General features: G+C 34.9%; 1 protein-coding gene across 1 annotated transcript; it reads left to right on the top strand.

The window, feature by feature from the left end:
• The first annotated feature begins 13 nt into the window (after nt 1–13).
• LOC116117266 (CCR4-NOT transcription complex subunit 1-like) lies at nt 14–27,325 on the top strand. Its single transcript, XM_031403298.1, has 55 exons — nt 14–224; nt 3,316–3,616; nt 3,726–3,954; nt 4,058–4,397; nt 4,499–4,612; nt 4,698–4,826; nt 4,918–5,109; nt 5,217–5,408; nt 6,455–6,592; nt 6,719–6,841; nt 6,931–7,184; nt 7,566–7,669; nt 7,854–7,948; nt 8,082–8,318; nt 9,958–10,164; nt 10,253–10,352; nt 10,506–10,573; nt 12,657–12,802; nt 12,971–13,079; nt 13,162–13,308; nt 13,459–13,506; nt 13,591–13,719; nt 13,820–14,059; nt 14,143–14,271; nt 14,367–14,449; nt 14,535–14,640; nt 14,752–14,847; nt 14,998–15,150; nt 15,918–16,100; nt 16,191–16,429; nt 16,518–16,671; nt 16,726–16,887; nt 17,283–17,327; nt 17,504–17,581; nt 17,659–17,775; nt 20,516–20,642; nt 20,721–20,824; nt 20,905–21,042; nt 21,135–21,218; nt 22,073–22,199; nt 22,278–22,381; nt 22,462–22,599; nt 22,692–22,775; nt 23,190–23,336; nt 23,427–23,564; nt 23,655–23,702; nt 23,783–23,929; nt 24,062–24,123; nt 24,663–24,816; nt 24,906–25,097; nt 25,212–25,316; nt 25,570–25,704; nt 26,079–26,321; nt 26,794–26,895; nt 26,983–27,325. The coding sequence occupies exons 1-55, from the start codon at nt 126–128 to the stop codon at nt 27,130–27,132; spliced, it is 7,815 nt and encodes a 2,604-aa protein (XP_031259158.1). The 5' UTR covers nt 14–125; the 3' UTR covers nt 27,133–27,325.
• The last annotated feature ends 667 nt before the right edge of the window (nt 27,326–27,992 follow it).

Genomic DNA, 27,992 nt, shown 5'->3' with positions numbered 1-27,992 from the left:
CTTTCGACAAAAATTCCTAGTCTCTGCCAGTCACACTTTCTCTTGGTCACAACAAGAAGCAAGAACCCTAATTTCGTTAGTGTTAAAGAATCATTTACTCACTGATATTATAAATTTCCTTCGCGATGGTGACTTTCTCATTGCTCGTGTCGGACCAGATTCGGTTCCTTCTTGAAAGCCTCAACGACTCCAATTTCGACGTCGTTTTGAACGAACTCTTGCATGTGCGCGCCTAAACTTGTTATTTTTACTACTAATTGCATACTATATATTGTTGGTTGATAAGGAGAAATTATTGGTAATTTTTGTCTAAAACATTGATCTGTCTATTTCAACTATGTACTTTTTCATGGATATGCGGATTTTGTATATGTTTGATTGATTGGGAGTGTGGTGAGTGAATAGAATTTAAAAATTTGGATTGTGTACTCAAGCTTAATATAACTGTTTAGTTTGGTTGTTTGGTTTTTCCGATTGTTTTCAACTTTATATGTACATATGTATGCATAAATATGATCGTTAGTAATGGTTGGGTTCTGGGATGAGTGTGGTGGGAAGGCGGGAACTTGAAGGAATTGATGGAAGGGCTTCACCCGCGGTTAAATTGAAGCGCACAGGGAAAGTTACCTGGTACAGAAATTGTAAGGGTTTATAGACTGAGAGACTTTCCTTATTTTGTGGGTAGTGATGCATGGCTGTTCATGCTGTCTTGAGTTAATGAGAAGATTGGGGTGTGTATTTATGTCTAAGCGTTTGAATAAGTTTTGCAAAATTGATCAAGGTTGTGGGAAAATATTGTGCAGATAATGTGGTACTATTTTCCAAGATCATGTTTATTGAAGCACCAAATGGTCCCTGCGTGCATGTGTAAATGATTATCTTTATGAATGGCGTATGGAGGGTAGCTTGCATGATAAGAAACACGATGATTTGTGGAAGTTCTGCTGATAGCAGAAGTATCACTTAGTGAAATGAGGGGAGGGGAGGGGTGGGTTGGGGGTGTTCACAATTATACTGGGTAAATGATTGTGCTAATTTGCTTTGAAAAGAAACTCTTATGGCATGTGTTCATAATAAAACTATAGCCTTCATATAAATGGTTTGGATTCTAAAATGGTGCCTATTAGATCGTCTAGGAGCCCAAGGAAATTTGTTTCCAAGATCTCCGAGGGTTCCCCTCCCTCTGATTCCCACACTAGTATAGAAGTGGCGACCGTAGGAAGGACCTATTTTAGGAAATGCTTGGTTCTCACATAAGCTTTTGTTTGAAGTGTTACCTCGTCTTTGTAGACTGTTGAGATCCCATACGTCTCCATCAATTATCAGGAGTGGTATTTTCTGCTTCCTGAATGAAGAAGAAATCCAGTACGTCACTACTCTCCTGGCTATATTTGAATATATCTCTGTTAATGAGCTTAGAGAGGTAAGAAGGGTGTGGAAGTTGGACTGCTCAGGTTTCTTCTCCTGTAAATCCTTCTTCTCTTGGATGATCGATGACCACTCTTTTCCTTATTTTTTGCTCAGTAGAATGATCTGGAATGTCATTACAGTTGAAGTTATTCAACGAAGATTCCCTTTCCTAATATGTGCTTGACTCTTTCATGACATGTAATTTCTAGAAGAATTGAGGAAAACATGGACCACTTATTACCCCGGGCCCCCTTAGCTATTGGTTTGTGGTTCTATATTCAGGTAGCTAAAACATCCTAGGTTATTCTAGCTTCTCATAGATCCCTATCAATAGGGTTCTTGGATGCTTCTGGTAAATGCAATAAAGCTACTTCCGTGGCACTGCTCTGGCAATTTTTTTAGGTGATCTGGATTAAGAGGAGTATAAGGATATTTGAATTTAATGGGGAGGAAGACATCCATTCCTTGTAGGATAGAGTAACTGAAGATCGAAAGGAAAACGGAACAACAGTTTACTAAAAAGGCTTTGAATAAAGGAAAAATAAAAGACTTATACCATAACATTTCAATGAGATGTGCATTTTAATATAGGTGTAGTTTTTGAAATCTGAGTGTTCATAGTCATCTTTTCGTTTGGTTGGTGTGTTTTGGGGATTTCTAATATATATTGTGTATAGGACTTTTTGCTTTTTCAGGCTAGCCCTTGACTAGTGGACTGTTTGCCCTTGAATAGTGCCCTGGCATTAATGTAGGCTAGCCCTTGACTAGTAGACTGTTTCCTAATAAGCTCCTTTATATTAATGCCAGTTTCTTTGTCTACTATCAAATAAAAAGAATAAGAGATGGATAGAAAAATACACCTCATTGTGATCTTGCATAGAATACTTAGAGGCAGATGTAACCTTAAAGGGTGGGTTGAACTGTATGACCAAGAGGTTGAAGTTCAAATACTCTTGAGATGGAATGAGACCAGCTGCTTGGAATATAATATCTTGGTTTCTTGATTGCTAAAGGTTGTTAGGAATCATTGTAGTTACTATTTTCAAACCCAGCTGACATCCATATGGATTTTTGAGTTATTAGAAAAAAAGGCTATGGTCCAAATTTAGGAGTGTTTCACTTACAAGAATTAGGGTCAAAGCATTTGACCAAGAATTCTGATTAAATGCGCATACGTTACAGCTTATATATTGGCCGAAAAAGCATTTTTGTTGTCAAAATCTCTTTTCAATTTTTTGTTTCATTTGATTGGGATTTAAGAAGAGGTTATGGTTGATTAAAGGAGTTGTTTTGTTTCTACTAGGGGAAGCACTTTCCAAAGGATTTTTAAAATTTTTAATTTTCTTTTAATAAGTGTACATATAGATTTACATTTTGTATTTCAATTCTGTACAGCTTTTGATGTTGTGGTTAAGGTTTTTGTATTGATTGTATGGATATCTGGTCTGTATGTATCCTTTCATTTTTAATATAATTTTAAAGTTTCTTGTCAAGAAATTAGTTCTTTATGAGGGTACTTTTTATTTTATTTTATTTTTTAAAGTTATGAAATGTGAAAAATATCTTTTATTATTATAGAAATTCTACCATTATAATAAAAATATTATTGATGATTTGCTTATAAAAATAATTTTTATAATTTACATAACCAAACAACCATCAATTAGTTAAACAATCTCTATTTTCATAACCTCTATATGGAAAAGCTGTAACAAACGGACACAACACGGTGTTGTATTGTTTGCTGAGTTTGAATATTTAATTTTAACATTTTACTTTGCTTAATGATGTGATGTAGTTTTGATATTTCAATTGATGTTGTTGACTATCGAGAAGTAAACAATTTTGGGATTTTTTGACTGAATTCTTACATTAGTTACTTGCATGGTGTTTTCATTTGGAAAGTTTGTTGAATATGGAACTGAGGGAAGCATTTTGCTGCTACGGACTTGCCTGGATCATGTGAATTTTGACAGAGAAGACATCCAGAAACTGCAGCTGAGGCCAGATATTTTAGCTGCAATATTTAGATATCTATTAGATCAACCAAATTTTGGTACTGTGTTTGCTGAATCATTGGGAAGCATGGTGATCAGCGAAAAGTTCCTTGGAGGCTTATGTGATGCATTACACTTATCAGTCTTTGAGAAAATTGCCCTTGGTCTTGCTTTAGCAGATATAAACAACGCTGAGATGAGAACAATCAGTAAGTTTAGTTCCCTTAATGATTTTGTTTCAGGGCTAGTGATAACCTTCTCTTAAGTGATCTTGTGTGTTTGTTCCTGTAATAATGAGAGTAATTCATTGTATCTCAGGGCAAAACTTTAGCATGGGTCAGATAGAAGAGTTATGTGGAAATCCTGCTTCTATTGGTTCTGCTGAGAAAATTCAGAATATTATTATTTTCTTGTACAGATCAGAGGGCCTTGCCAAGCATGTTGACTCCTTTATGCAAATGTTGTCTCTGATGGATCCAAAAGAGAGGACGCCATTGATATTGGCTCCATTGCTTTCAAGTAATTTACAGGAGGCTAGGTCTCTAGGGTATTTATCTTTCATTTTATAGTGATTGTGTAATCAATTTTGTTTATTGTTTTGTAGTAAATTTGGTGTAAGTCATCTGTTTGCTCCATATCTTTTTATGCAGAAATTTGGACACATTTTATGGTTGCAGCGAAAGTGAATTTGATGCCATTTTAGCAGAGATGGAGAGTGAAACTAGCATGGCTGACATTATGAGAGAACTAGGTTATGGATGCACATTTAATTCTTCGCATTGCAAGGAGGTGTTGTCACTTTTTTCACCTCTGACAGAAGTCACTCTCTCTAGAATACTTAGCACAATTGCCCGCACTTTTGTTGGGCTTGAGGAAAATCAAAATTCCTATTCGACATTTTGCTCTGCTATTGGCAGCACTGCCTCATCTGATTTAAATGGCTTCAGCTCTTGGAATGTTGACGTTCTCGTTAACTCGATTAAGGAACTTGTAAGTATAGTAGGATAATCTCTTTCCTTTTTCATCTTCTTATAGTGATATTGACATGAGAAGGCAAAGTCTGATTTGGGCAACTTTAATTTGAGTTCCAGGCTCCAAGAACTAATTGGGTACATGTTATGGAACATTTGGATCATGAGGGTTTTTTCATCCCCAATAACAGCGCTTTTTCTTTTTTCATGTCCACTTATGCTCATGCATGTCAGGTATTGCGTTGGAGCTTTGGTACCTTTCATCATACCATGTTAAATTCATGATAGTTGGTAATCTTCCATTCAAAATTGTTTACAGGATCCTTTTCCTCTGCATGCTGTTTGTGGGTCTGTTTGGAAGAATGCTGATGGCCAGTTATCTTTTCTCAGATATGCTGTATCAGCCCCACCCGAAATATTCACCTTTGATCATTCTGTCAAGAAACTAGTATGGCTTGTTGCTTTAAATGCCTAATCTTCTTTCCCGTTCTCCCCTCCTTTCGCTGTTTAAATTAAAATCTATTTTCTTGTAACTGTAGGCATATAATGAGGTACTTTATGGTTATGAGCATCCAGATGGACCCGGAAATCATGCATGGTTATCTCTTGATCTTTTGGAGGTGTTATGCCAATTAGCTGAGAGGGGCCATATGGGTTCAGTACGAGCAATGCTAGAGTATCCTCTCAAACACACCCCTGGAATCTTACTTCTTGGAATTGCACAAATTAATGTATTCTTTTTGCTCTTTTTATATATCAATTTGTATTTTAGAGTTGATGTTATTGGCTCTTCGGTACCTCGTACGGTGCATGATAGCGAGTTATTTCATTCTTTCAGACTGCTTATAGCCTCCTTCAGTGCGAGGTGGTTTCCACTGTTTTTCCCTTGATAGTTGCAAGTTCCATGAAAAGTGTGATTCTTCACCTTTGGCATTCTAACCCCAAGCTAGTGACCTGTGGATTCATAGACATGATTAGAATTGATCAAGGAAACATGCTCAAAATTGTAGACATCTGCCAAGAGCTGAAGGTAAAACTTAAAAGTTATATGGTGTTCTTCCAGTTATTACAACATCTAATTGTTTTTTTTTCCTTATAACTATTTCTGGTTATTTATTTGGGAATCAAGAAGTATCTTTAATTTCTGACGTGGGCTTTCAATCAGCCTTTTCGTTTTCTTCTTTTTGGAGTTGGCCTTTCTAATGGCTTTGATAATTGTGAATGTTTACTCCTGTAAGATTGATGTGTGATGCATCAAGTCATTTCAGTTTTATGGTTGCATGCAATTTGGTTTTTGGATCCTAGCCTAAAGGCTATGTGTGAAATATTTGTAGTTTTGCGACACATGACCCATGATCCTGGCCAAACTTATTGACATTTTCTTAATCTGATTTGTATTCAGTATTCATCACTTGCCCAATCACTTCTTTTGTATTAATCTAAACATTTATTGTAGTCATTAGTGCTGCTGTAAAATAGCTGAAGATGTGTGTGTAACCTTGCATCTGGGACAAATGGTTTAGGGTTTATGGATTATAAGAAGTTGGTTGATTGACAATTGACTGGTAATGAAACATACAAGTGTGGACGCCTCTCTCAGCACATCTTCTGGTGTGCCAGTGCTCATGGCATTTTTTTCTTTTGGCTTTTCAAGTGGCTGTTTAGGTGTGGGAACAAGTGTTATCTTCCTAAAAGTTTATGATTTGGAAATTTAATTTTGTGAATTTTCTTTTCTAATTTGATTTCTACTTGCAAGTTTTGTTACACTTGGTTTACTCTGTTATGTGTCTTGAGAAAATAAGTGACCACAAAAGATGAGTTTTTTTAAAAGAAAGAGCAACAAAATTCTTCTAGTTATTTTATAAATTTTTTTAGCAAGTGCAGTTTTACTTTGGAATATGAAGAGAAGAATGCTTATAAACCTTTCTTTCATTAGCAACTGTTCTGCGTTTTCTGTTATTTAGTACTTCCTCTTCTGCTACATTATTATTATTGTTATTCTTCTTGTAATTATTGTATGGTTATTAACTGTTACTATTATTTCATTTTCTTTTATCTATTCTTTATACATTACAGATTTTACAACTCCTCTTGGAGCAAAGTCCGTTTTCATTTGGTATTCGACTGGCTGTCCTTGCTTCTCAGAAAGAATATATAAATCTTGAGACATGGTTGAATGATAACTTGACAGTCTACAAAGATATTTTCTTAGCAGTCAGTTTTCTTAATCTCCTGTATAACATTTTCATTCAATTTACCATGAGAAATAAAGCCTCTTGTTGGTTTTAATCAGAGTACACAGAAGATATTATTCATAATTTTCATACTGCTGATTTCCAGGAATGCCTTAAGTTTTTGAAGGAGATGACTTTTGATGCAGCAGATGATGTATCTGCCAATTTGTTTGAACATTCTGGTGCTGTTGTGAACTTACAAACAGAGACAAATTTAACTATTTTAAAGGTTCTGCTTGATATTAGCAATTTCTTTAGCTATAATGTGTTGTGGTCTCCTTGATTACATAACTTCTGATGACGTCTAATATCTTACAGGTCCTTCAAGATAATTCTAAGCAATTTGCCTCTGACCACCTCGCTGAGGAATTGAAAAGAATGCAAGAGACATCTTTGCATGTTGGTCCTCGACTGCAAAATGTTGGGGCTTCAGATGCATCAGCATCTGAGGGATATGCTGATGATATAGAGGATGAAGTGAATTCTTATTTTCAGAAAATATTTTCTGGTCAAGTACCTGTTGATACGATAGTTCAGATGCTCGCACGCTTCAAGGAGTCTTATGAGCAAAGGTAAATTATTAACTTAATCTTGAGGACTTTTTATCGTATCATGTTCCATATGTTAGAGCTTTTAATTTGATGCTTAGTGTTTAGATCTTTTTTCTGTCTTTCCATCATGTTCAACAGATGTGTGCCATGACTTCATAGTTTACACTATACAGTGTTCTTTTCACTTTTTCAGTGTTTATTTTTTATTTGGCAGACTGAATTTTTATAGTAGTAGAACTTGTGTCTGAAATTTAGTAATATAGCATACTGTCTTCTATCCTCTTAGAAATTTGTTAGTCCTATCTTTGTTGCATTACACAGTTACTTTTACCAATTTTGCCATGTCTGCTTGAATTTCAGATCTGGTATGATGGTTTAATGTAATCGTGTGTGAATTGACAGGGAACAGTTAATCTTTCGGTGCATGATACATAATTTGTTTGAAGAGTACAGTTTCTTCCTACAATATCCAGAAAAGCAGCTAAAGATTGCAGCTGTTCTGTTTGGTATGCTTATTTTGTGATTTATACTTGTTTGTGCCATACTATCTTGCCTTTGGTGGGCGAGAATGAGGTTTGATCGTATAACTTGTATGTGTGGAAACACTGTAATAGAGTATGCTAAATTTATATTTACTGAGATGTGCCTTCTGGAGTTGAATATCTAACACATTTATTTGCTATGTTGCAGGTTCTCTTATAAAGCATCGTCTTGTAACCCATCTTGAACTTGGTATTGCTCTCCGTGGTGTGTTGGATGCATTGCGTAAACCTATAGACTCAAAAGTTTGTGCTCTCTTTGCTATTTCTGTCATCAGTGATTAACATCTCTCTCTCTCTCTCTCTCTCTCTCTCTCTCTATATATATATATATATATATATATATTTTCCTAACATTGTTGATGTTTTTGGCTTGTAGATATTCTCTTTTGGTACCAAGGCTTTGGAGCAGTTTTTGGATTGCTTAGTTGAGTTGCCACAATACTGCAATCATATTTTGCAAATATCTCATTTGCGGGGTACTCATCCTGAGCTTGTTGCACTTGTTGAACGTGCTCTCGCTAGGGCTTCATCCGGCTACTCAGAATTAAATAGAGCCAATGGTGGTCCTACTGATCCTCACAATGGTTCTCCAGCTACGTTGGAAAATGTGGAGGTGACATATGGTTTTGAAACATTGTCTCATGTCATGCACTTGAATATGCTGTAAGTTTTAAATTTGTAACTTCAGCCTGCCCCCATATCCCCTTTCCCAAATTGAAGTTACAATTTTCATGAGTAAGGCTAAGTGAAACACTAAAGCCAACTTATACTGGTTTCTTGTTACCCAAGTTTAGTTTCTACAATGAGCATTTTGCTATCTTCATTAGATATTTGGCTGGAGTGAATGCAGAATTATTGATACCAGAATGGAGGATTGGAAGCTACATTGCTTTTCACCTTTATAACTGTAATTAAAAAGTCCTAGATCTTGTCTTTTGCTAAAATGCATGCGTAGTTTTTTCACTCATGCACTTTCCTTTTCTATGCGTTCACTGAAAGCTTAACATATTATTGATGGGTTTAGGTACATATAGTGAGTTTGATCACTTGGCGAGTGGAGAGGAAGTTGTTTGTTTTATTTCTTTTTTAATCTATATTTTGTTTTCTTCTTTTTATCCTTCTTTACTTGTTAGTAATGAATGTTTTTCATATTTCTTCTAGATATCACTGAAAAAGCTGAACGAAGCTTTATCATAAATTTTTTTTTTTTTTTTTTTTAAAGTCCAAGTCCCACTTATATTTGGGGAATAGAAAAGAAGGCTTGATATTATCAAAGGTTTCAAACCATTGTAACAATTCAGCAAGAATATGATGTCTAAGTATTGACTTGTTGGAATTATGAATGGAAACAAAAATAATTTATTACTGTATACAAATTAGTAAGGTGAATTTGTGGTCTATCAGAAGATCTGCATGTTGGTGAAGCAAAGGAAATATACAGTATATTTGCTATATTTCTACAAAAGATAACATCAGTGTTTTTGATATATTCGAACTCTGGTGTATCAAAATTTCTCTATCGTTTTATGCCCAATCAATATTGTTATAATGTTTTAAATGTTGACTAATTTCATAGTTAATATGTAGAAGAGGCTTAAAATATTTCACTGGCCTTTTCACTCTTAACAGTTTGGTTCTACAGGATGTTTTCTTGACTCAGTTTATTATTGACTCATGTCAAGCTTAATATTTGTAAGAGCCTTTAAAATTCTGGGCTGGCTTTTTCAGTTATGATTTGGTTGTATGGAAGTATCAGAATTCAATGAATTATTTGTTTGGAAAGGAATAGAAGGATCTTTGATGATCTAGAGGAGAAAACATTGTTTTTTTATGGGACAAAGCACAGTCTTACATTATGGCGTTAGTGTAAAATAGATTTCTTAGATACTTGCTGTTTTTTATACGGCAGAACTTTGGAGGCAACACTTAAAAGATCTTTTATTTTTAGTGCCCCATATCTTATTTCTTGTATCTTCTCTATTCTTGATGCAGGTGTACACATGCTTTTGTAAGGGTGGACCTCCAGTTCATCCTTGTTTTGTATCTTCTTCTTTATTACTATAGTTGATTTTGTATTGATAAGAAGGGATGTTGTCTCAACTCCTGAAGAAACTAGAGACCTTACCTATGACATGAGGAATTGTTTTGATCACAAAATGCCTTGAAGCTTTTCTTTGTCTTTAGTTCCTAAATTGCTATACTTGTCAATTTAAAACACTTAATGATTCTGATGCATTTACTAAATGATCTAGGTACCTGATTCTTCGCAGTTATTGGGATCTAGGAACACACAGCCTGGGCAGCAAATCTCTTCTCCAATCCAGATGCAACAGGGATATCAATTATTTCTTCGTGACAGGCACAAAGAATCTACCACTTCAAATAGTTATGCAAAACCACTTTTGTCTCTCTCTACGCACCCTTCGGTCATTTCAAGTGATACAGCTAGTTATCAAAATGTATTCCCTCGTCTTTTTATTAATCCTTTTGCTCATTTATAATTTCTCTGTCTTCTTAATTCTCTTCACCGTTGTAATTGTGTTTCAGTCCTCACAAATTTTGTCATCACAAAATACAGCAAGTGTCCAAGCAGCCCTGTCTTCATCTTCTAGTTTTCTTCATTCTTCTAGGGGAATTACCTCAACTAGTAAGTCTAGAAACCTTTTCTGACTGATAATGGCAAGAAATCTGGATGATAATTCTCCCAGGATCCATCCAGAATTCTTCTAACACTCTTGCATCTAATTTATAAAATATGCCATTTCTGTAGGCGTGCTTAGACAAAATTCATATAATACAGGGTTTGGTTCTGCTCTGAATATTGAAACACTCATTGTGGCAGCTGAGAGAAGGGATACTGCCATCAAGGTATCATATTGTTTACATAAATTGAACAGTTATCGAATTATTAAATTTTAAGAATAACGTTTATTAGAGATGGTACTTCTCTTTATACAGTTGTTCTTGATTATCTAATTTGAAGCATAACATTTGCTATACATTTTTTTAATTGAAACAAACTTAATAGTGTGCTAGTGATGATTAAACTGGTCTGCTAATGAGGATATTGATGCAGCATAATCTCTGTTATATAATTTGGACAATAAATTATTTTGAACATTATACTGCTCCAAAGAATTATACCTTGATTGGTGAACAAATCCATATAAGATTGTTTAAGACATCTCTTTGAAGGAAATAATATGTACTTTTATTTACTGTGACAAATGGCTTTACAATTTTATGATACCCTGTTATATTCAGTTTTCAGCTTTCTCTATACTAAGTCACAATATTGTCATTTATGAAGTGATGCCCTGGTCTTTTAAACCCTTATAAGTCATGTTTTCAAGATTATGTTTATGTTTGTTTTTTTTTTTTTTTTTTTTTTAAATAATTATTTTGAATTATATAATCAAGACCATTTTGAGTTCGAAAATTTTTATATATAATATTCAATATGTAGTCTTACACATTATTTTTCATGGAAATGACTAATTAATAGTTAATGTTTGAATCGTATGCAGTATGATTGATAAAAATAGAAGAAATTGGTTTTTCTCTAAGTGAAAAATGTTTTGATGTGAGGAGTCCTTGGGAAGAGATCTTTGTTATAAAATTCCTGATGTAGTTCCATTTGCTTATGTTAGCTTGGAAATTATTTAGAAGTGTTTGATATCCAGCAGCAATGATTTTTTGAAGATTAGGTAATCTGTAATTATTTTGAACTATTCGATATAATCAAGATCATTTTTTAATTTGAATTTTTTTATAGATAACATTGAATATTGAGTCTTGTACATTAATGCGTCATGGAAATGACAAATTAATAGTTAAGGTTTGAATTTTATGCTATATGATTGATAAATAAAATTGAAGTTTGTTTTCCTCCCTTTAAATGAAAAATGTATTGATATGATGATTCCGTAGGAAGTGATCTATGTTGTAAAATGTCTGATGTAATTCGACTTACTTATGTAGTCTGGAAATTGTTTAGAAGTATTTGATATCTAGTAAGGTTTGTAGTAATCATTGAATGTGGGCAGTTGGCAGCTCAAGTATTAGATGGGCTATCATTCATCTTAACTTGGTGTGTTGGTGTCACCAATGTTATCGAACTGATTAACTGAAATCAGAAAGTTCAATTTTGTTTTTTCAGATGAAGTTCTTGGGTTATCTGCTTCTGTCTCAGAAAAGAAACTAAGAAACCAATATATTTAGTTTAAATTGTGTGATAACCCAGATCGAACCTATTACATGTATGTATCCTTTAAAGTGTAGCAACATATTAATACATTATGAAAGAGAATTATATGCTATAGTAATTAATATCACATTATCTCATGATTTAAATAATTTTGTTGATCTTAAGTTCTTATGTTGCCCAATGTGGTAAGAAGCAATAGTGGAGATGATATCCAGTAATATGATTGAGATGAAATGAAGCATCTTATCTATTAGTGGCAAAGTAGCAATGCCTGGCATAGGTGGCAGAGTTGCACAGCTATAGCTTAAATGTCCCTCATTGTTCTGTGGATGTTGGGTGCTATGTGATTTAATATTAGTTTATGGCAGTGATCTGTTGTTACCCTTCCAGTCCTTCATTAACACAGACATATATAAATTCTCTAGTCAGATAAAGAACTATATTTAAAACAATCCCGGTACGAAATAATGGTAACCTAAATAACCATTTTATAGTAAAGTCAGATTACTTTACTTAAGTTGACACTAATTTGTATCGGACTGTTTTAAATATAGTCCTACAGAACTGATTTTTTGAATATATATATATATATAATATAGATATTGTATTTGTTTGCACATTTTTTTATTTCTTCCTACTTTAGAAGATATTTTATTTTCCTCTGCATCATTCACTCCACTGTAGATAAGTTATATATTTCTTAAAGAGTAAAAGAAGTATAATTTTGTATTATTTTCCTTACAGGCTCCTGCATCAGAGGTTCAGGATAAGATACTATTTATGATCAATAATATTTCAACTTTAAACATTGATGCGAAAGCAAAGGATTTTACTGAGATTTTAAGTGAACAGTATTATTCTTGGTTTGCTCAGTATATGGTGATGAAAAGGTTTGATCAAATTCCACTATAAGGAGTTCTGATTTATTTCTAAAAACGTTTTCTATATATTCATGTATGTGGAAGGATTATGCATGTGGTTGTCAAAACATTGTTGCTCTCATCCTTTATCATCTGACTAATTTTTGGTTAACCTACATGTCAATAAATACTTGCCAGAGCAAGCATTGAACCCAATTTCCATGACTTGTACTTGAAGTTTCTGGACAAAGTTAATTCAAAAGCATTGAATAAAGAGATTGTTAAAGCTGCATATGAAAATTGCAAGGTTTGGTCTTATGTGCTAAAACATTTCTGTTTGAAGTAATTATATTGTAGATTGATTAATCATTATGAGCATTGTATTCCAGGTTCTTTTAAGATCGGAGCTTATAAAATCGAGTTCAGAAGAGCGCTCCTTGTTGAAAAATCTGGGTAGCTGGCTTGGGAAGTTTACTATTGGCAGAAATCAAGTACTTAGGGCTTCAGAAATAGATCCCAAATCTTTAATCATAGAAGTAATTATTTTGCAATTCTTTGTTGGTGATTTTAGCTTCTTAGTTTTCTCTTTCCACAATATATCTTGATAGTCCACACATACATGTACATTTGGCAAAATAATAATAATAGTAATAATACTAATTCTTTTTGCTTTTTTATTGGGACAGGCATATCAGAAGGGACTGATGATTGCTGTGATTCCTTTTACCTCAAAGGTATTATTTTCTTACTGATGTGAGGTACCTCATCTTCGCTTGATGCTTGATGCTTGATGTTTTGCTGGCTTCAATGTGCTGCAGATTTTGGAACCATGCCAAAGTAGTCTTGCTTACCAGCCTCCCAATCCGTGGACCATGGCAATTCTTGGTTTACTCACAGAGATTTATTTGATGCCAAATCTAAAAATGAATCTTAAGTTTGATATTGAGGTCAGAAAAAGCTGTAAACATTTACTACATTGTTAAAAATTGTTAATTAAATTATTGTCTCTTTGTTAACTGTATCTTTTATCCGGTCCCATGTCTTCAGGTCCTCTTTAAGAACCTTGGGGTTGATATGAAGGAAGTTAAACCAACATCTCTTCTAAAAGATTGTGTTAGGGCAGTAGAAGGGAACCCTGATTTTTCCAATAAAGATATTGGGGCATCTCAGCCACAAGTGGTTACAGAAGTCAACTCTGGAATCATCCCTACATTGAATCTGGTTGATCTAAATCCTGAAATTGTCAATTCATCTCATCCTGGTGGCCGTCTAAAAGTTATACCCCAGGTTTGTTTTGTTTAATCTTTACTAATTGGTTATGGTTATATACTTCTCATTCTTTTGAATTTCAATTCATTTTCTGGTTTTAGTATGTTGGTGGCCTTCATCTTGCTTCTGGTCCATTAGTGGAGGATGAAAAGATTGCTGGTCTAGGTCTACCTGATCGCCTTCCTTCCGCTCAAGTAGCTCCATCGCAGCAACCATATTCTGTTGGTCAGGTGTGGTTGCTTTCACACATAGACTTTGTTTTCTATTAAGTAATAACTACTATTGCTGTGCTCTACTAAGGTGTTCATGTTTGCTATATGTGCAGCTACCTTCACCAATTCATAATATTGGAAATCACATTATTTTAAACCAAAAGCTCAGTGCTTTGGGCTTGCACTACTTTCAGAGGTTTGGATTTGGTATTTCATCTTTCTAGTCTGATTTAAGTGATCAATTCTTTCCTCATTGTAGTTTACCCATATCGTCTTCACAGAGTTGTTCCTTCTGCAATGGAGCTTGCTATCAAAGAGGTAATGCTTCCCATTGTCCAACGCAGTGTTGCCATCGCTACTCAGACAACCAAAGAACTTGTACTGAAGGTTGGAACTGCCCCAATTTTTTTTTTTTTCTTTTTGTTTTATGTATTGTGATTTATAAATTTGCACTTGCTTATTATGTATTTCTTTCTTTTCATCTAATAAATATAAAAGGACTATGCTATGGAATCTGATGAGACCCGCATATATAATGCTGCGCACTTGATGGTTGCTAGTCTTGCTGGGAGTTTGGCTCATGTGACATGCAAGGTCTGTATTTATCCTTTTTTTTTTTTTTTTGGTGGAATCTGTTTTTCTACTAGTTGTACATGGCTTTATGCTGCTAAGTATCTTGTTTTGACCCGTTAATCAATTGCATTTTCTGATAATGATTTACTGTTGCTTATTTTCTTTTTCTAGGAACCCCTTCGTATTTCAATATCAAATCAACTTAGGAGTTCATTTCAGGGTTCAAATATCTCCAATGAACTCCTCGAGCAAGCTGTGCCTCTTGTTATGAATGATAACCTTGATCTGGGTTGTGCTGTGATTGAACAGGCTGCAACTGAGAAGGTATATTTATTTGCTTCTCTTATTGTTTTTAGCTGACCATGTATAGATGTTTAGGGTACAAACAAACAAGACTTTTGGTTATATAAAAATATTTTATATAGAAATAGACAGAAAATTACATTTTATAGTGCATTGAAACAACCAAGTTTTTGTCTTTTAGTCCTCTTATCATGTATCTTTGGCGCACATGTTAACATTATATATATATTGCTTCTACCATTTTGACTTCTATGGTGCACAAGGATTTGGAATGAAATAGTTTTTTAAAATTATTTTCGGATCATAATCCATTCTGTTACTTAATACAAATATTAAATATTGTAATGTGCCTTGTTTGTGGAAATCAAATGTTCTTGTTTGTCATTGTTTTTATTTGTATCTTAATGTGCTTGCTATAGACTTTCTTCCCTGTTTAAGATTCCTAGTGGATAGCCAATATAATTGGAAACAGGATTTGGGACTTTCTTTGGGAAGGTTATGGCAAAAGTGAGCTACCATCTCTTGAATTGGGCTAAAGTTTGTTGTCCTAAGGATAATGATGGTCTTTTAACTGGAAAAGATTTTCAGCTTATTTTGTATTTGCATTGGGGGTTGATTTGCTTGTAGAGAATCTTTAAGTTGATGGATATCTAGTACACTTTTATACTTTTCACTATGTCTTCATATGATTTTTTCTATTCTCCATCCAAAAAGATAAAAAGTCAATATTATTTGCAATTTTAGTTTTACCCTCTTGGTTCTCTATGGTGCATTTTGTGCTATTTCAGGCATTGCAAACCATTGATGCTGACATTACTGCGCAACTTTCTTTGAGAAGGAAGCATAGAGAGGGCATTGGCCCTTCATTTTATAATGCAAGTGTTTATACACAGCGTCACCTGGGTGTCATACCTGAGGCCCTGCGCCCCCGACCAGGTCACTTGTCTCATTCCCAACAGCGAGTATATGAGGTTAGTTATTTTGACCTATATATGATATAGTACAGTTCATTTTATGTTGTCCAAGGATTTTTAACTGTCTTCTATTATCTTTTCTGTTAGGATTTTGTTCGGTTTCCCTGGCAAAATCAATCTGGCCAGAGCTCAAATACTGTACTTTCTGGTCCACATACACCTTCTGGTGTATCTGTCAGTTCTGGATTGTCTCGCACATATGTTTCATCTGCAGGACAGCTTAACCCTGGCTTTTATTCAGCTGGGCTTGGAACTATTGGATTGAGTGCTGTAACTCAGCCCTCAGATGTTGAGGAAATGGAGCCTAGTTCTGCTCAGTTTCTTAGGTGCGATATATATATATAGTTGTTGAGGTTTTTTTTTCCTCCCCATCAACAATGCTACTCTGCTCTCTCTCATCTATTATTTTGACAGTGGTTCTTCAACTCGCATTGGAGCAATTGATGGTGTTATTCCTCATGGCTCTAAGATCAATTCTGTTGCTTCATTTTCTCAACTTCCGCTGCACCTGAAGTGTTCAGTGGGGACCTTTAATGCTGCAAAAGTCAGAAACTGTCATATAAATATTCTATGATTTATCGTTTTTTGTTCTTATTTTATAATTCGTACCTGTTAATGACCTTTATCATTTCATCTGATCTCTGCTCTTGGTTTTCTAAAAGGAATTGGGAACTTTTCCCGTCATACCTATGATTCTACCTCAGGGCACTTGGGAAGTGGAACTTTAGAGTCGTCATCATCTGTGGCAGATGTTCTGGAAAAATATCAAATTGTTGCACAGAAGGTAGTATGTTCACCAGTTCATTTTACACCCCATTCGTTTTGGTTTATTCTGGTTCTTTAATTATTGTTCCTTTTAATGCACTGATTATTTTTCACGGCAATACCCAACTCAAAGTTTACTTTCAAAAAAAAAAAAAAAAACAAAAATTATTGTTCTATTGTGTTGAATAGATTAAATTATGATCCCATTTAGATTCTATCAAATCCTGAATGTCTTAGATTTTTCATTTTGTATTTCTCCTTTTAATCTAACTCCGTACCTCCAAGTTAGAAAAAAAGTAGGAAACGGAGGGGGGCCGAATGTATATGCTGGGTTTTCTTGAATATCTTTCTTTTTATTTAGTGCTTGGTAGTTTCTTAATCTTAATAACTACTCAATGGGTTGCTGTGTTTCAGTTGGAAACTTTGGTGACGAAGGATTCTGGGGAGACAGAAATTCGGGTAGTCTTTTGTTTTTCCTTTTGCATCAATTGGATCTGTGGTTGAAAATTAGTTATTTAATTATTTTAAAAAAATATTCTAGATGCCACTACAGATCTTATATTGTATATTATATGTATATATATCTTGAAGATATATTTCAACAATCATATTGATTTGGGCTTCTAATTGTTCAGGGAGTTATTGCTCAGATTCCTGAATTGATACTGAAATATGTAAATCGGGATGAAGTTGCCCTGGCTGTAGCCCAAAAGGTTTGCTATTGTCCGTTTGTAAAATTGGTTATATTTTGTTCTCTTCTCTCAAATTCTTTTTTCTACTTTTGGCCCAGGTTTTTAATAGTTTATACGAAAATGTTTCAAATTCTATACATGTTGCTGCTCATCTTTCGATTTTGGTGGCTATTCGTGATGTTTGCAAGAATGTCATGAAGCATCTTACAAGTTGGGTATGTGGCTATAAACAATTCATTGCACCAATTGTTGGCGTTTTATACATTTTTGTCTTTTTAATTTAATCTGCCTTCTTTTGCTTGACTAACATATACAATGTAAATAAATTAGGCTCCCTTTCCGGTCCCTCTTACTGTCTCACATATTTTTTGTTCTTTATCAGAAGTGTTCTTAAATTTGTGGACTTAAACGTACTTTATTTCTATATCAAGATTTGTGAGCTCAAATGAAGGGTAGCGTTAATTTTTAAGCATCTTTTATTGTTCAAATAAGTCGTGGAAAGAACGGTTATTCAAATGACAAATTTTACCGTTACATTTTGGTTTAATGTAAAAACAATTTGATGTATTCAGAGCCTAATGTGTTAGTGCTCTTTGTAAGGGGGTGTAAGTAGGGCTGTTATCGAGCTGAGCCGAGCCGAGGCTAATCGAGCTCAGCTCGGCATGTACAGGAGGAACTTGAGCTTGAGCTCGATGGAGAATTTGGGGTTGGTGAGTAGTACAGCGAATCAAGCCAAGCTTGAGCTCGATTTAGGCCCCAACAGAAACCAAACATAAAATTGGGCAATGGGTGAGGCATTTTCCCAAACAGCTGATGGGCAGCTCCCAAACCATTTCATACTGTCCTTCTTGAACCACCTTTAACTAACCTCTTCAAGCCGTCAACCACCGCTACCTCACCTTCCCAACCCATAAAAACCAACAAATACACAACAAACTATCAAGCAAAACACCACAGTAGCTCACAGCCAAAGAACCCAACCACCATAGCCCCCTAACACCATCAATCAACACCAAAAGTCATTTAGGAAAAAAAAGTGAAGAAGAAGGAAATAAAACCGGTAGATCTAAGGTGCCATCAATTAGCTTTGTTGCTTTTTTTCAAAGAAGAGAAAAAGAGAGAAGGAGAAGAAAGAAGAAAGTGAAGAGAAGGAGAAATGAGTTGGTGAAGGAAGAAGAAGAAGTTAGGTTTCTACAATTTTTTCAATTTTATATGCAAAACAAAAAATTACATAAAGCCCCGCATAATTTCAAAAACTTACATATATATCCTTTCGAGCTCCGTTATGCTCACGAGCCTCTCGAGCCGAGTAATGGGTGGCCTGAGTATGAACTCGAGCCGCTTGAGCTCGAGAATGTTGAGCTGAGCCCGAGCTACTAGCAAGCGGCTCGGATTGGGTCACAGCCCTACTTGTAAGTTCTGAGTTTTTTACACTTATAAAGTTTCCTGGAGAAAACAGAAGTAAATGGAGAGAGATGCATGAAAGTCATAGTTGAGTGAGTAATTGGTAAAAATTTCCAAATTAGGATCTAATGTGGGGTAAAGTGTGTTGAGTTAGCTTGGATGTTTAGCCAAGTACACTAGTTTAGTTATTGATTAAAGTGTTTATTTGAGAAGCATTGTTTTGTCAATTATTTCCAAGAAGTTTAGGCTGGTTTGTATTTCATTTTTTTAAAATTTGTTAGAGCTTAAAGACAATTTTGGTCCTTACTAATTAGCTTAAGTTTTTGGATTCAGTTTGTAACTTAACGTGGTATTAGAGATCGGTTGATGAGATGGTCTTTTACATAAATCCTTCCATTTTATTAGCTAAATCATGTTAACTTGAGTTTGTGTTTATTGTTGCGGTTAAGTTGTACTTGATTCACATGCATTGTCCATGTTAGAACTTAAGTACTATTCTTTCGTTCCTACCCATGACATTAAACATGGTAGATTGTAAGATTATGTCATTACATGTATTTGTATTTTAACTTGGTAAAGTCACTAAATCCTCTCAGACTTCTGATTGTATTTCCTTTGAACTAAACCTCATTTTTTAAACTAGTCATGGATTGTTTTGTCAATTTCTTGATTGAGCAAGATATGTGTAGATAATGTAATTTAAGGGTTGCATATTATCTATTGATTGATGGTTTTTTTAATTGAAGGTGCGAGTGACATAATTGTTTCTTGGATTGGGATAAATTGATAATTCAATTAATGTATCTGTATTAATTCTTTAAGTTAATGTGGGAAGGCTAAAAATATAATGATTTGATTTATAACTATAGTTACCAATGTGTTAAGCAAAAGAATGTAGTTAATCTGGGGTGATTTTTTCTAGAGCTTCTGGGAAATTATCAAGAAAGATGAGATGAAAGTCTTTAATTGGTTTTATGGGGTATTTGAATCTTTTAGCAAAAGACATGGCTGCTTTGGGAGCAGGAGTATCTCTCCGTTTCTTGTTTGCACAGATCACTATATTTTGTCTCTTCTGTAATTTTTTTTTTTTGTTGCCTCTTCGGGTAGGCTTCTATCTTTTGGTGGATACGTGGTTCACTTTTGCATTCTCTGACTTTTCTATCTTCATATACTGATTCCTAATTTATAAGAATAATAAATAAAAAATACGAGCCATGTGTCATCCTTACAAATGAGGATGAGTGATGTATAAGCTGAATAAATGCTTACAACATTGGAATTTTGCACATCACTATTAATTCTTGGGTTGCTGTCTATATGATAGTTTTCCTCAACCCTTATCAGCATTCTCAGTATATGTTGTAATTTTTTGCTACGGTATGACTGTTAATTGATAAAAGTATATCAAGGAGCTTGTTAGTGGGAAAAGTCATTTATACAGTTAAACTATGCCTTGGTTTTACATGTTGTACCTTTCCCTTAGATTTTACATTTACTTTCCTGTTACTTCTTTGATCTTAATGTACTGCTACACATTCCTGTTCCTTTTAGGTGATTTATTCGAAGGAGGAAAGGAAGTTTAATACAAATGTAACTGTTGGCCTTATACGGAAGGATTTGCTAGATCTTGACGAATATGACAAGCACATGGGAAAGCTAATTGATGCTGGAAGGAATAGTATGTGTTAAATTTTGACTCTTTGTCCATATATGCTGGAGCATCTAATTAAGCTTTCCAATCATACGTAATTTACAGAGGCTGCTACGGAGTTTGCAATAAATCTCCTTCAAACCTTGTTGGTTCAAGAATCAAGAGTCCATCTGTCAGAACTTCCTGGTCTCGTGGATGCCTTGGCAAAGGTAGGAATTAGTTTATTTTTTCAGTTGCTTGGAGTAATCCTAATGTTTGACAATACGTAAATGATGACTGGTTGCCGCAGCTTGCACTGAGAGCAGGATCTCCAGAATCATTACAACAGTTGGTTGAAATTGCAAAGAATCCTGCTGCAAATGAAGAAATTCTTTCTGGTGTTACTGTTGGCAAGGAGGATCGGACCAAGCAAACTAGTGAAATAATGGTAGCTGATACTCGCAATTTTTCTCTCTTTAGAATAAAATAGAGGTTGTTAGATTAATGCGAAGAATAAGTTCTCATTGCCTTGTTGAACAGGTATCTGATAGTTCCATGACAAGCAGGGAAGGGTACATCAATGCTGAATCTGTTGGATTAGATCCTGCAGGTTTTCATGATCAGGTATACGAGTACAGTACCTAGTCAGACCTCTAAAATTTAATATCATGCTAGAGAAGTGTGGATGGAGATTTAGAAAGTGTGTTTTGGTTGCGGTCTGACTTAAAAACCAAAAGTTTCTTACCAAACATATTCTTGTATTTGTACCCATATTGCACACCCAAGTAGTATTTTGGTACAAATACTAATTTTATTCCGAGTTTCTCACTTATGGTCCCTTNTTTCTTGAGCTTCTGGGAAATTATCAAGAAAGATGAGATGAAAGTCTTTAATTGGTTTTATGGGGTATTTGAATCTTTTAGCAAAAGACATGGCTGCTTTGGGAGCAGGAGTATCTCTCCGTTTCTTGTTTGCACAGATCACTATATTTTGTCTCTTCTGTAATTTTTTTTTTTTGTTGCCTCTTCGGGTAGGCTTCTATCTTTTGGTGGATATGTGGTTCACTTTTGCATTCTCTGACTTTTCTATCTTCATATACCGATTCCTAATTTATAAGAATAATAAATAAAAAATACTAGCCATGTGTCATCCTTACAAATGAGGATGAGTGATGTATAAGCTGAATAAATGCTTACAACATTGGAATTTTGCACATCACTATTAATTCTTGGGTTGCTGTCTATATGATAGTTTTCCTCAACCCTTATCAGCATTCTCAGTATATGTTGTAATTTTTTGCTACCGTATGACTGTTAATTGATAAAAGTATATCAAGGAGCTTGTTAGTGGGAAAAGTCATTTATACAGTTAAACTATGCCTTGGTTTTACATGTTGTACCTTTCCCTTAGATTTTACATTTACTTTCCTGTTACTTCTTTGATCTTAATGTACAGCTACACATTCCTGTTCCTTTTAGGTGATTTATTCGAAGGAGGAAAGGAAGTTTAATACAAATGTAACTGTTGGCCTTATACGGAAGGATTTGCTAGATCTTGACGAATATGACAAGCACATGGGAAAGCTAATTGATGCTGGAAGGAATAGTATGTGTTAAATTTTGACTCTTTGTCCATATATGCTGGAGCATCTAATTAAGCTTTCCAATCATACGTAATTTACAGAGGCTGCTACGGAGTTTGCAATAAATCTCCTTCAAACCTTGTTGGTTCAAGAATCAAGAGTCCATCTGTCAGAACTTCCTGGTCTCGTGGATGCCTTGGCAAAGGTAGGAATTAGTTTATTTTTTCAGTTGCTTGGAGTAATCCTAATGTTTGACAATACGTAAATGATGACTGGTTGCCGCAGCTTGCACTGAGAGCAGGATCTCCAGAATCATTACAACAGTTGGTTGAAATTGCAAAGAATCCTGCTGCAAATGAAGAAATTCTTTCTGGTGTTACTGTTGGCAAGGAGGATCGGACCAAGCAAACTAGTGAAATAATGGTAGCTGATACTCGCAATTTTTCTCTCTTTAGAATAAAATAGAGGTTGTTAGATTAATGCGAAGAATAAGTTCTCATTGCCTTGTTGAACAGGTATCTGATAGTTCCATGACAAGCAGGGAAGGGTACATCAATGCTGAATCTGTTGGATTAGATCCTGCAGGTTTTCATGATCAGGTATACGAGTACAGTACCTAGTCAGACCTCTAAAATTTAATATCATGCTAGAGAAGTGTGGATGGAGATTTAGAAAGTGTGTTTTGGTTGCGGTCTGACTTAAAAACCAAAAGTTTCTTACTAAACATATTCTTGTATTTGTACCCATATTGCACACACCCAGGTAGTATTTTGGTACAAATACTAATTTTATTCCGAGTTTCTCACTTATGGTCCCTTGCAGTAGAGAATATAGATCATTAGATGACATTGTGACAGAATAGAAATTTTTTTTTTGTTCATTCATCAGTTTTAATTTTTTTTTTGGTTATATTTAAGATATCAAAATGTTGGATTTTTTCTCTCTGAAATCTATGCATCTCCTGAGAATAATGATATTATATTTTATCTTGTGAAATTGTCAATATACTACAGGTTTCTGCTGTATTTAAGGAATGGTCTCAGATATATGGACTTCATGGCGCAAATGATGACGTGTGCATGCAATTTATTGCACAATTGCATCAAAATGGATATCTAGATGGGGATGGGATGTCTGATCGTTTTTTCCGTATTCTCACTGTAATATTCTGTCTGTTTTGGAAACTTCATAATTGCTGATACGTAGCACTGAAATTTTTTTTTTATGATTTTTGTTATTATTTGTTTCAGGAATTCTCTGTCGAAGACTGCCTTCCCTCTGAGCAAAATAGTTCAAGTACTTGGTTAATTCAGTCAGCTCAAGCTACCCAAAATTTATCATTTGTTCCGATCGATGCTTATGCAAAGCTTGTTTCTTTCATTCTGAGGGTATAATTTTCACTTGTTAAAATTTTTGGTCTCGGTATGCTATCCATCATCGTGCAGTTCCTTATGCTGTGTCTGTTTTCTGATGGCTAGTATTGCATTATGGAGCATGGACCAAGTAAACTCTTGCTATGGCCAAAGGTTTGTGTTAGAATTTACTTTTATTTGTTTCTTATTTTTGGAAAAACTGGCTGAATGGTATAAATTATGGCTGTCAGCAGATTCTATCGGTAACTGTCAGAATTGTACAGAGAGATGCAGAGGTGAAGAAGGGATCTTTCAATCCAAGGCCATACTTCAGGTTGCTTATCAACTGGCTTTTCGATCTTGTTTCCCAGGATCCTGCCTCAGACATTGCTAACTTTCAGGTATTTGTTTCAATTTTTTTCAGGTCTTTTGGTTATAATATATAGGTTATTTTGTAATATTTTTCATATAAATATATTAAATCTGCTTCTTCTTTTAAAATTTATGAACTGACATAGATAGGATACTTTCAGGTTTTGATCATTTTTGCAAATGCTTTCCATGCGTTGCAGCCCCTTAAAGTTCCTGCATTCAGGTTAGCCATTCGAAACATTCAAGGCTGTACTTAAACATAACTTTTCTGCCCTCTGTAACTTGAGAAGAGGGGCCTTTATTTTAATGATTTTCTTTATGGGGTTTCGTAGAATTCTAAGATTGTTCTTTTTTTCTTCATTTTGGAAACTTGGGAGCGATGCTACGCTATAGTTAGGTTTTGGATGTGTATGGAGAATATACTGTAGAGATTTTTTTGCACTAATTTGTAAATCTTCTGATGAACCATTGGTCATCCTACTATTCTGTGTCCCGCTTTTGATACTAGCACAATAGTTTCTTCTGCTATAAAGGTAAAACAAAAAAGTGTTGCTCAGATTTTGCTCCACATTGCCTTATTATATTTCTATATTAGGCTATATAAAATATTTCTGTGGTAGAGAACGATAGCATAAAGTTATTTGGACATAATATATCTTTGTGAACTTTCTTTGATACTGGCTGTTAGTCTTTCTGCTTTTGTTTTTCTTCTTTTTCGTCAGACGTTTGCTTTTGTGTAGTAACGAAAAAATTTAATTTCAGCTTTGCATGGCTTGAGCTGGTGAGTCACTGCAGTTTTATGCCAAAATTGCTAACTATCAATGTGCCAAAAGGTTGGATCTATGTTCAATGTTTGCTGGTAGACTTGTTCAGATTCATGGAGCCTTACTTGAGGAATGCTGAACTTGGAGAACCGGTTTGATTCTCTTTAACTTATCCTGCAGCATCAATAGTTTTGAAAGTCTCTTTCTAATTTCTCTTAATTTTATGTTGCGTCCTTTGCAGATTCACAGTCTGTACAAGGGAACTCTGAGGGTGTTACTTGTGCTGTTGCATGATTTTCCAGAGTTTCTGGGTGATAATCACTTCAGCTTCTGTGATGTGATCCCTTCAAGCTGTATTCAGATGCGAAATGTTATCCTTAGTGCATTTCCACGCAATATGAGGCTGCCGGATCCTTCTACTCCCAACTTAAAGGTATTTGATTAATGAGTTTGCATTATTCATTGGATTTTTCATTAAGATGTTAGGTTGATACATGATACTTTACCTTAATATATCGTAATTTCTTATAAATAGTATCTTCTGCAGATTGACCTGCTACCAGAAATGCATAGATCACCGCACATATTTTCAGAGGTTGATGCTGCTCTAAAAGCTAAGCAAATGAAGTCTGATGTGGACGAGTATCTGAAGGTAATGCTTGTTTCCTATTTTCTGAATTAGCTGACTTCAATATCAAACTTTTTACAGAGTTCCATAGCGGCAGGAGTCTCAGATGCTCCCTCACTCTCTTTTTCTCCATTGCTTTCTCAGCTTTATTACTTCTTCGTACTGGTTAAATGTATCTTATTATGTCTTTTGCTCTTGGATTTCTCACATCTTCTTAGGTTTTGGTCCTCCTTCCTTTTCCTTTCATAGCATAATAGATCTTTGGATTGATTTTCAGACAAGACATCAGGGATCGCCATTCTTATCAGAATTGAAGCAAGGATTACTGCTATCACAAAATGAGGCAGCTCAAGCTGGTACCCGGTACAATGTACCCTTGATAAACTCACTTGTTCTGTATGTGGGAATGCAGGTGATGTCCTTGCTTCACGTCATGATTTATGATCTTTCAATTTTATTCAATGACTTGTCTTCGATTTTGATGACTTGTATATGGAAGGGGGCATCTTTAATATTGCATTACAGCTGTGCACAAATAAATGGATCAGACTCAAACTATTAGGATTGGCAGACTCATGAATTCCCGTATCTAGTTCTGTAGACTGGCAAAGAACTAAGGAAGTAATCCTCCTTTGTGTTAAGGGAAAACTCAGTGAAATAGACTCATTATTAATGCTTTACTTTAGCTCTAGTAGCAACTCAGGAGGAGGATTCCTGGAAGTCATCTAGAACCATATCCTTCATTTACTTCTCATTTAAAGCCTAATTGGTGGGCATTTTTTGCAGACTATCGAGCAACTGCAGACAAAGACCCCGCCTCCCCTTTCCCAGCCAATTACTCACAATGGTCCAATGGAGTTATACCTGATGGGTCCTGCCTTAGATATTTTTCAAACTTTGATTGTGGACCTGGATACAGAAGGGCGCTACCTTTTCCTCAATGCAATTGCAAATCAGCTGCGCTACCCTAACAACCACACACATCTCTTTTCCTTTGTTCTTCTCTACTTGTTTAATGAAGCAAGTCAGGTGAGAAATGTTTTTCTCTTTACTTTTGTTCTCCTCACTATGTTTGACTGTCTTATAATGTCATTAAAAAGCATATTTTCTTTTTGGCTTTAGTTTTTTGGTGATAATACGATGAAATAAACTTATCACATGGCATTTAGGTGATGTAAGTATTGTTACTACAACAAAAATAAATGTACACATTCTTCTTGATCATGGCATGCATTATGCAGTGTGATGACGTTGCATGTTATGATGACTTGTCATCAGTGTGCTGTAGCAATTTGTGATGGGAACAGACTTAATACTCTCCTGAATTCTTCTTTTGATCAAACTTATGAATTATGCATCTAAATGTTTCAGATTCCAGGCTTTCAGTGTAATTGGCAGAATTTTATAGCATTACTTTGATAGCATGTGTAATTGAAACGTGCACTGCTTTCTGCTTGTGCTGAACTCAATTATTCATTTATTTACACCATGTTGCATGCAGGAAATCATCCAGGAGCAGATAACGCGAGTGTTGTTTGAACGCCTTATTGTTAACAGACCTCACCCTTGGGGTCTTCTGACAACCTTTATCGAACTCATCAAGGTAATTTGACAATGAATGCAGTATGGATGGTTGGGTTGGTAGTGTTTTCGAAACTAAATTCAATATTGTCTTTTTTTTTTTTTCCAGAATCCTAGATACAACTTTTGGAACCGTGGCTTCACAAGGTGTGCGCCAGAGATTGAGAAACTGTTTGAATCAGTTTCAAGGTCATGCGGTGGACCTAAGCCTGTAGATGAGTCTATTGTGTCTGGTGTGATCGCTGACAACATGCACTAAGGTTTTGGAAATCCGGGTTAAGACTGTTAATCAATTGTAGTGTATATATTGATTTCTTTTTAATCTTTTGTGGCACCACATTATATTCCGTCAAAACCTCACATCCACTTTGTATAAAGTGTTACATTTGTAATATTTTTTTCTTTCCAGATTATTATATTCTTCGGCCTAAAGAAATTTGGGCACTGGACGATGTTCATGGTTCACATATAACAGCTATTAACTTGAACCAACCACATCTCTGTGGACAATGGGCATGGTTAAAATTTCCCAAGGGATTCTCTTCTCAATAATAAATCTCAGCAGAAATGGTTAAAATGGCAACGGAACACAGTATAATATGGGGCTATAAAGTATAAACTGAGCTGGGTTTTGTTGCTTCTCTGGGTATGATAATGGATGCGCTCACAAATATAATGCCTTTAAAATGAATCGGAAGGAGTGAATTAAATAGGTTCTGGAATTGAAACAAAATGGAGTGTCTTCAATATCCAGTTAGAATTGATGAATAACCAGCCATTTACAATAAAATTAAGTAGAAAAGAAAACTAGAAATGAAAAGAGGTTTAAAACTTTAAATCAGAAATTACTTTAATTTGAGGAAGAGGACCACTGGCGGTTGTTCTCTATAAACAAAAAAATACATCACCATATGAAATTAAACAACCATCTTAAAATCTTTATAAAAGAAACAAAAATATTTTTATAATTGATTTCATAAGAAGGGTTATAGCAAGCTGTCGGGCTGTGTCGAAACCAAACGTGTAGAATGAGAATCAAATCAATCCACTATCTGTCCTTTCAAGTATGATTCCGTATAAAAATCTCTTCCTTGATCAATTAGATTCGGATTTGGTTTT

The sequence above is a fragment of the Pistacia vera genome, unplaced genomic scaffold, assembly GCF_008641045.1.
Source record: "Pistacia vera cultivar Batoury unplaced genomic scaffold, PisVer_v2 Contig801, whole genome shotgun sequence".
In the NCBI taxonomy this organism is placed as follows: Eukaryota; Viridiplantae; Streptophyta; class Magnoliopsida; order Sapindales; family Anacardiaceae; genus Pistacia; species Pistacia vera.
This window is presented reverse-complemented; position numbering and strand designations above follow the sequence as displayed.

What these genes read in the sequence shown, in the direction of transcription:
- LOC116117266 (XM_031403298.1), top strand. Translation starts at nt 126, where the DNA reads ATGGTGACTTTCTCATTGCTCGTGTCGGACCAGATTCGGTTCCTTCTT. An exon ending in CAAATTTAACTATTTTAAAG is followed by an intron (nt 6,842 to 6,930) that starts GTTCTGCTTGAT and finishes AATATCTTACAG; the next exon opens with GTCCTTCAAGATAATTCTAA. An exon ending in AGCAAACTAGTGAAATAATG is followed by an intron (nt 21,043 to 21,134) that starts GTAGCTGATACT and finishes CTTGTTGAACAG; the next exon opens with GTATCTGATAGTTCCATGAC.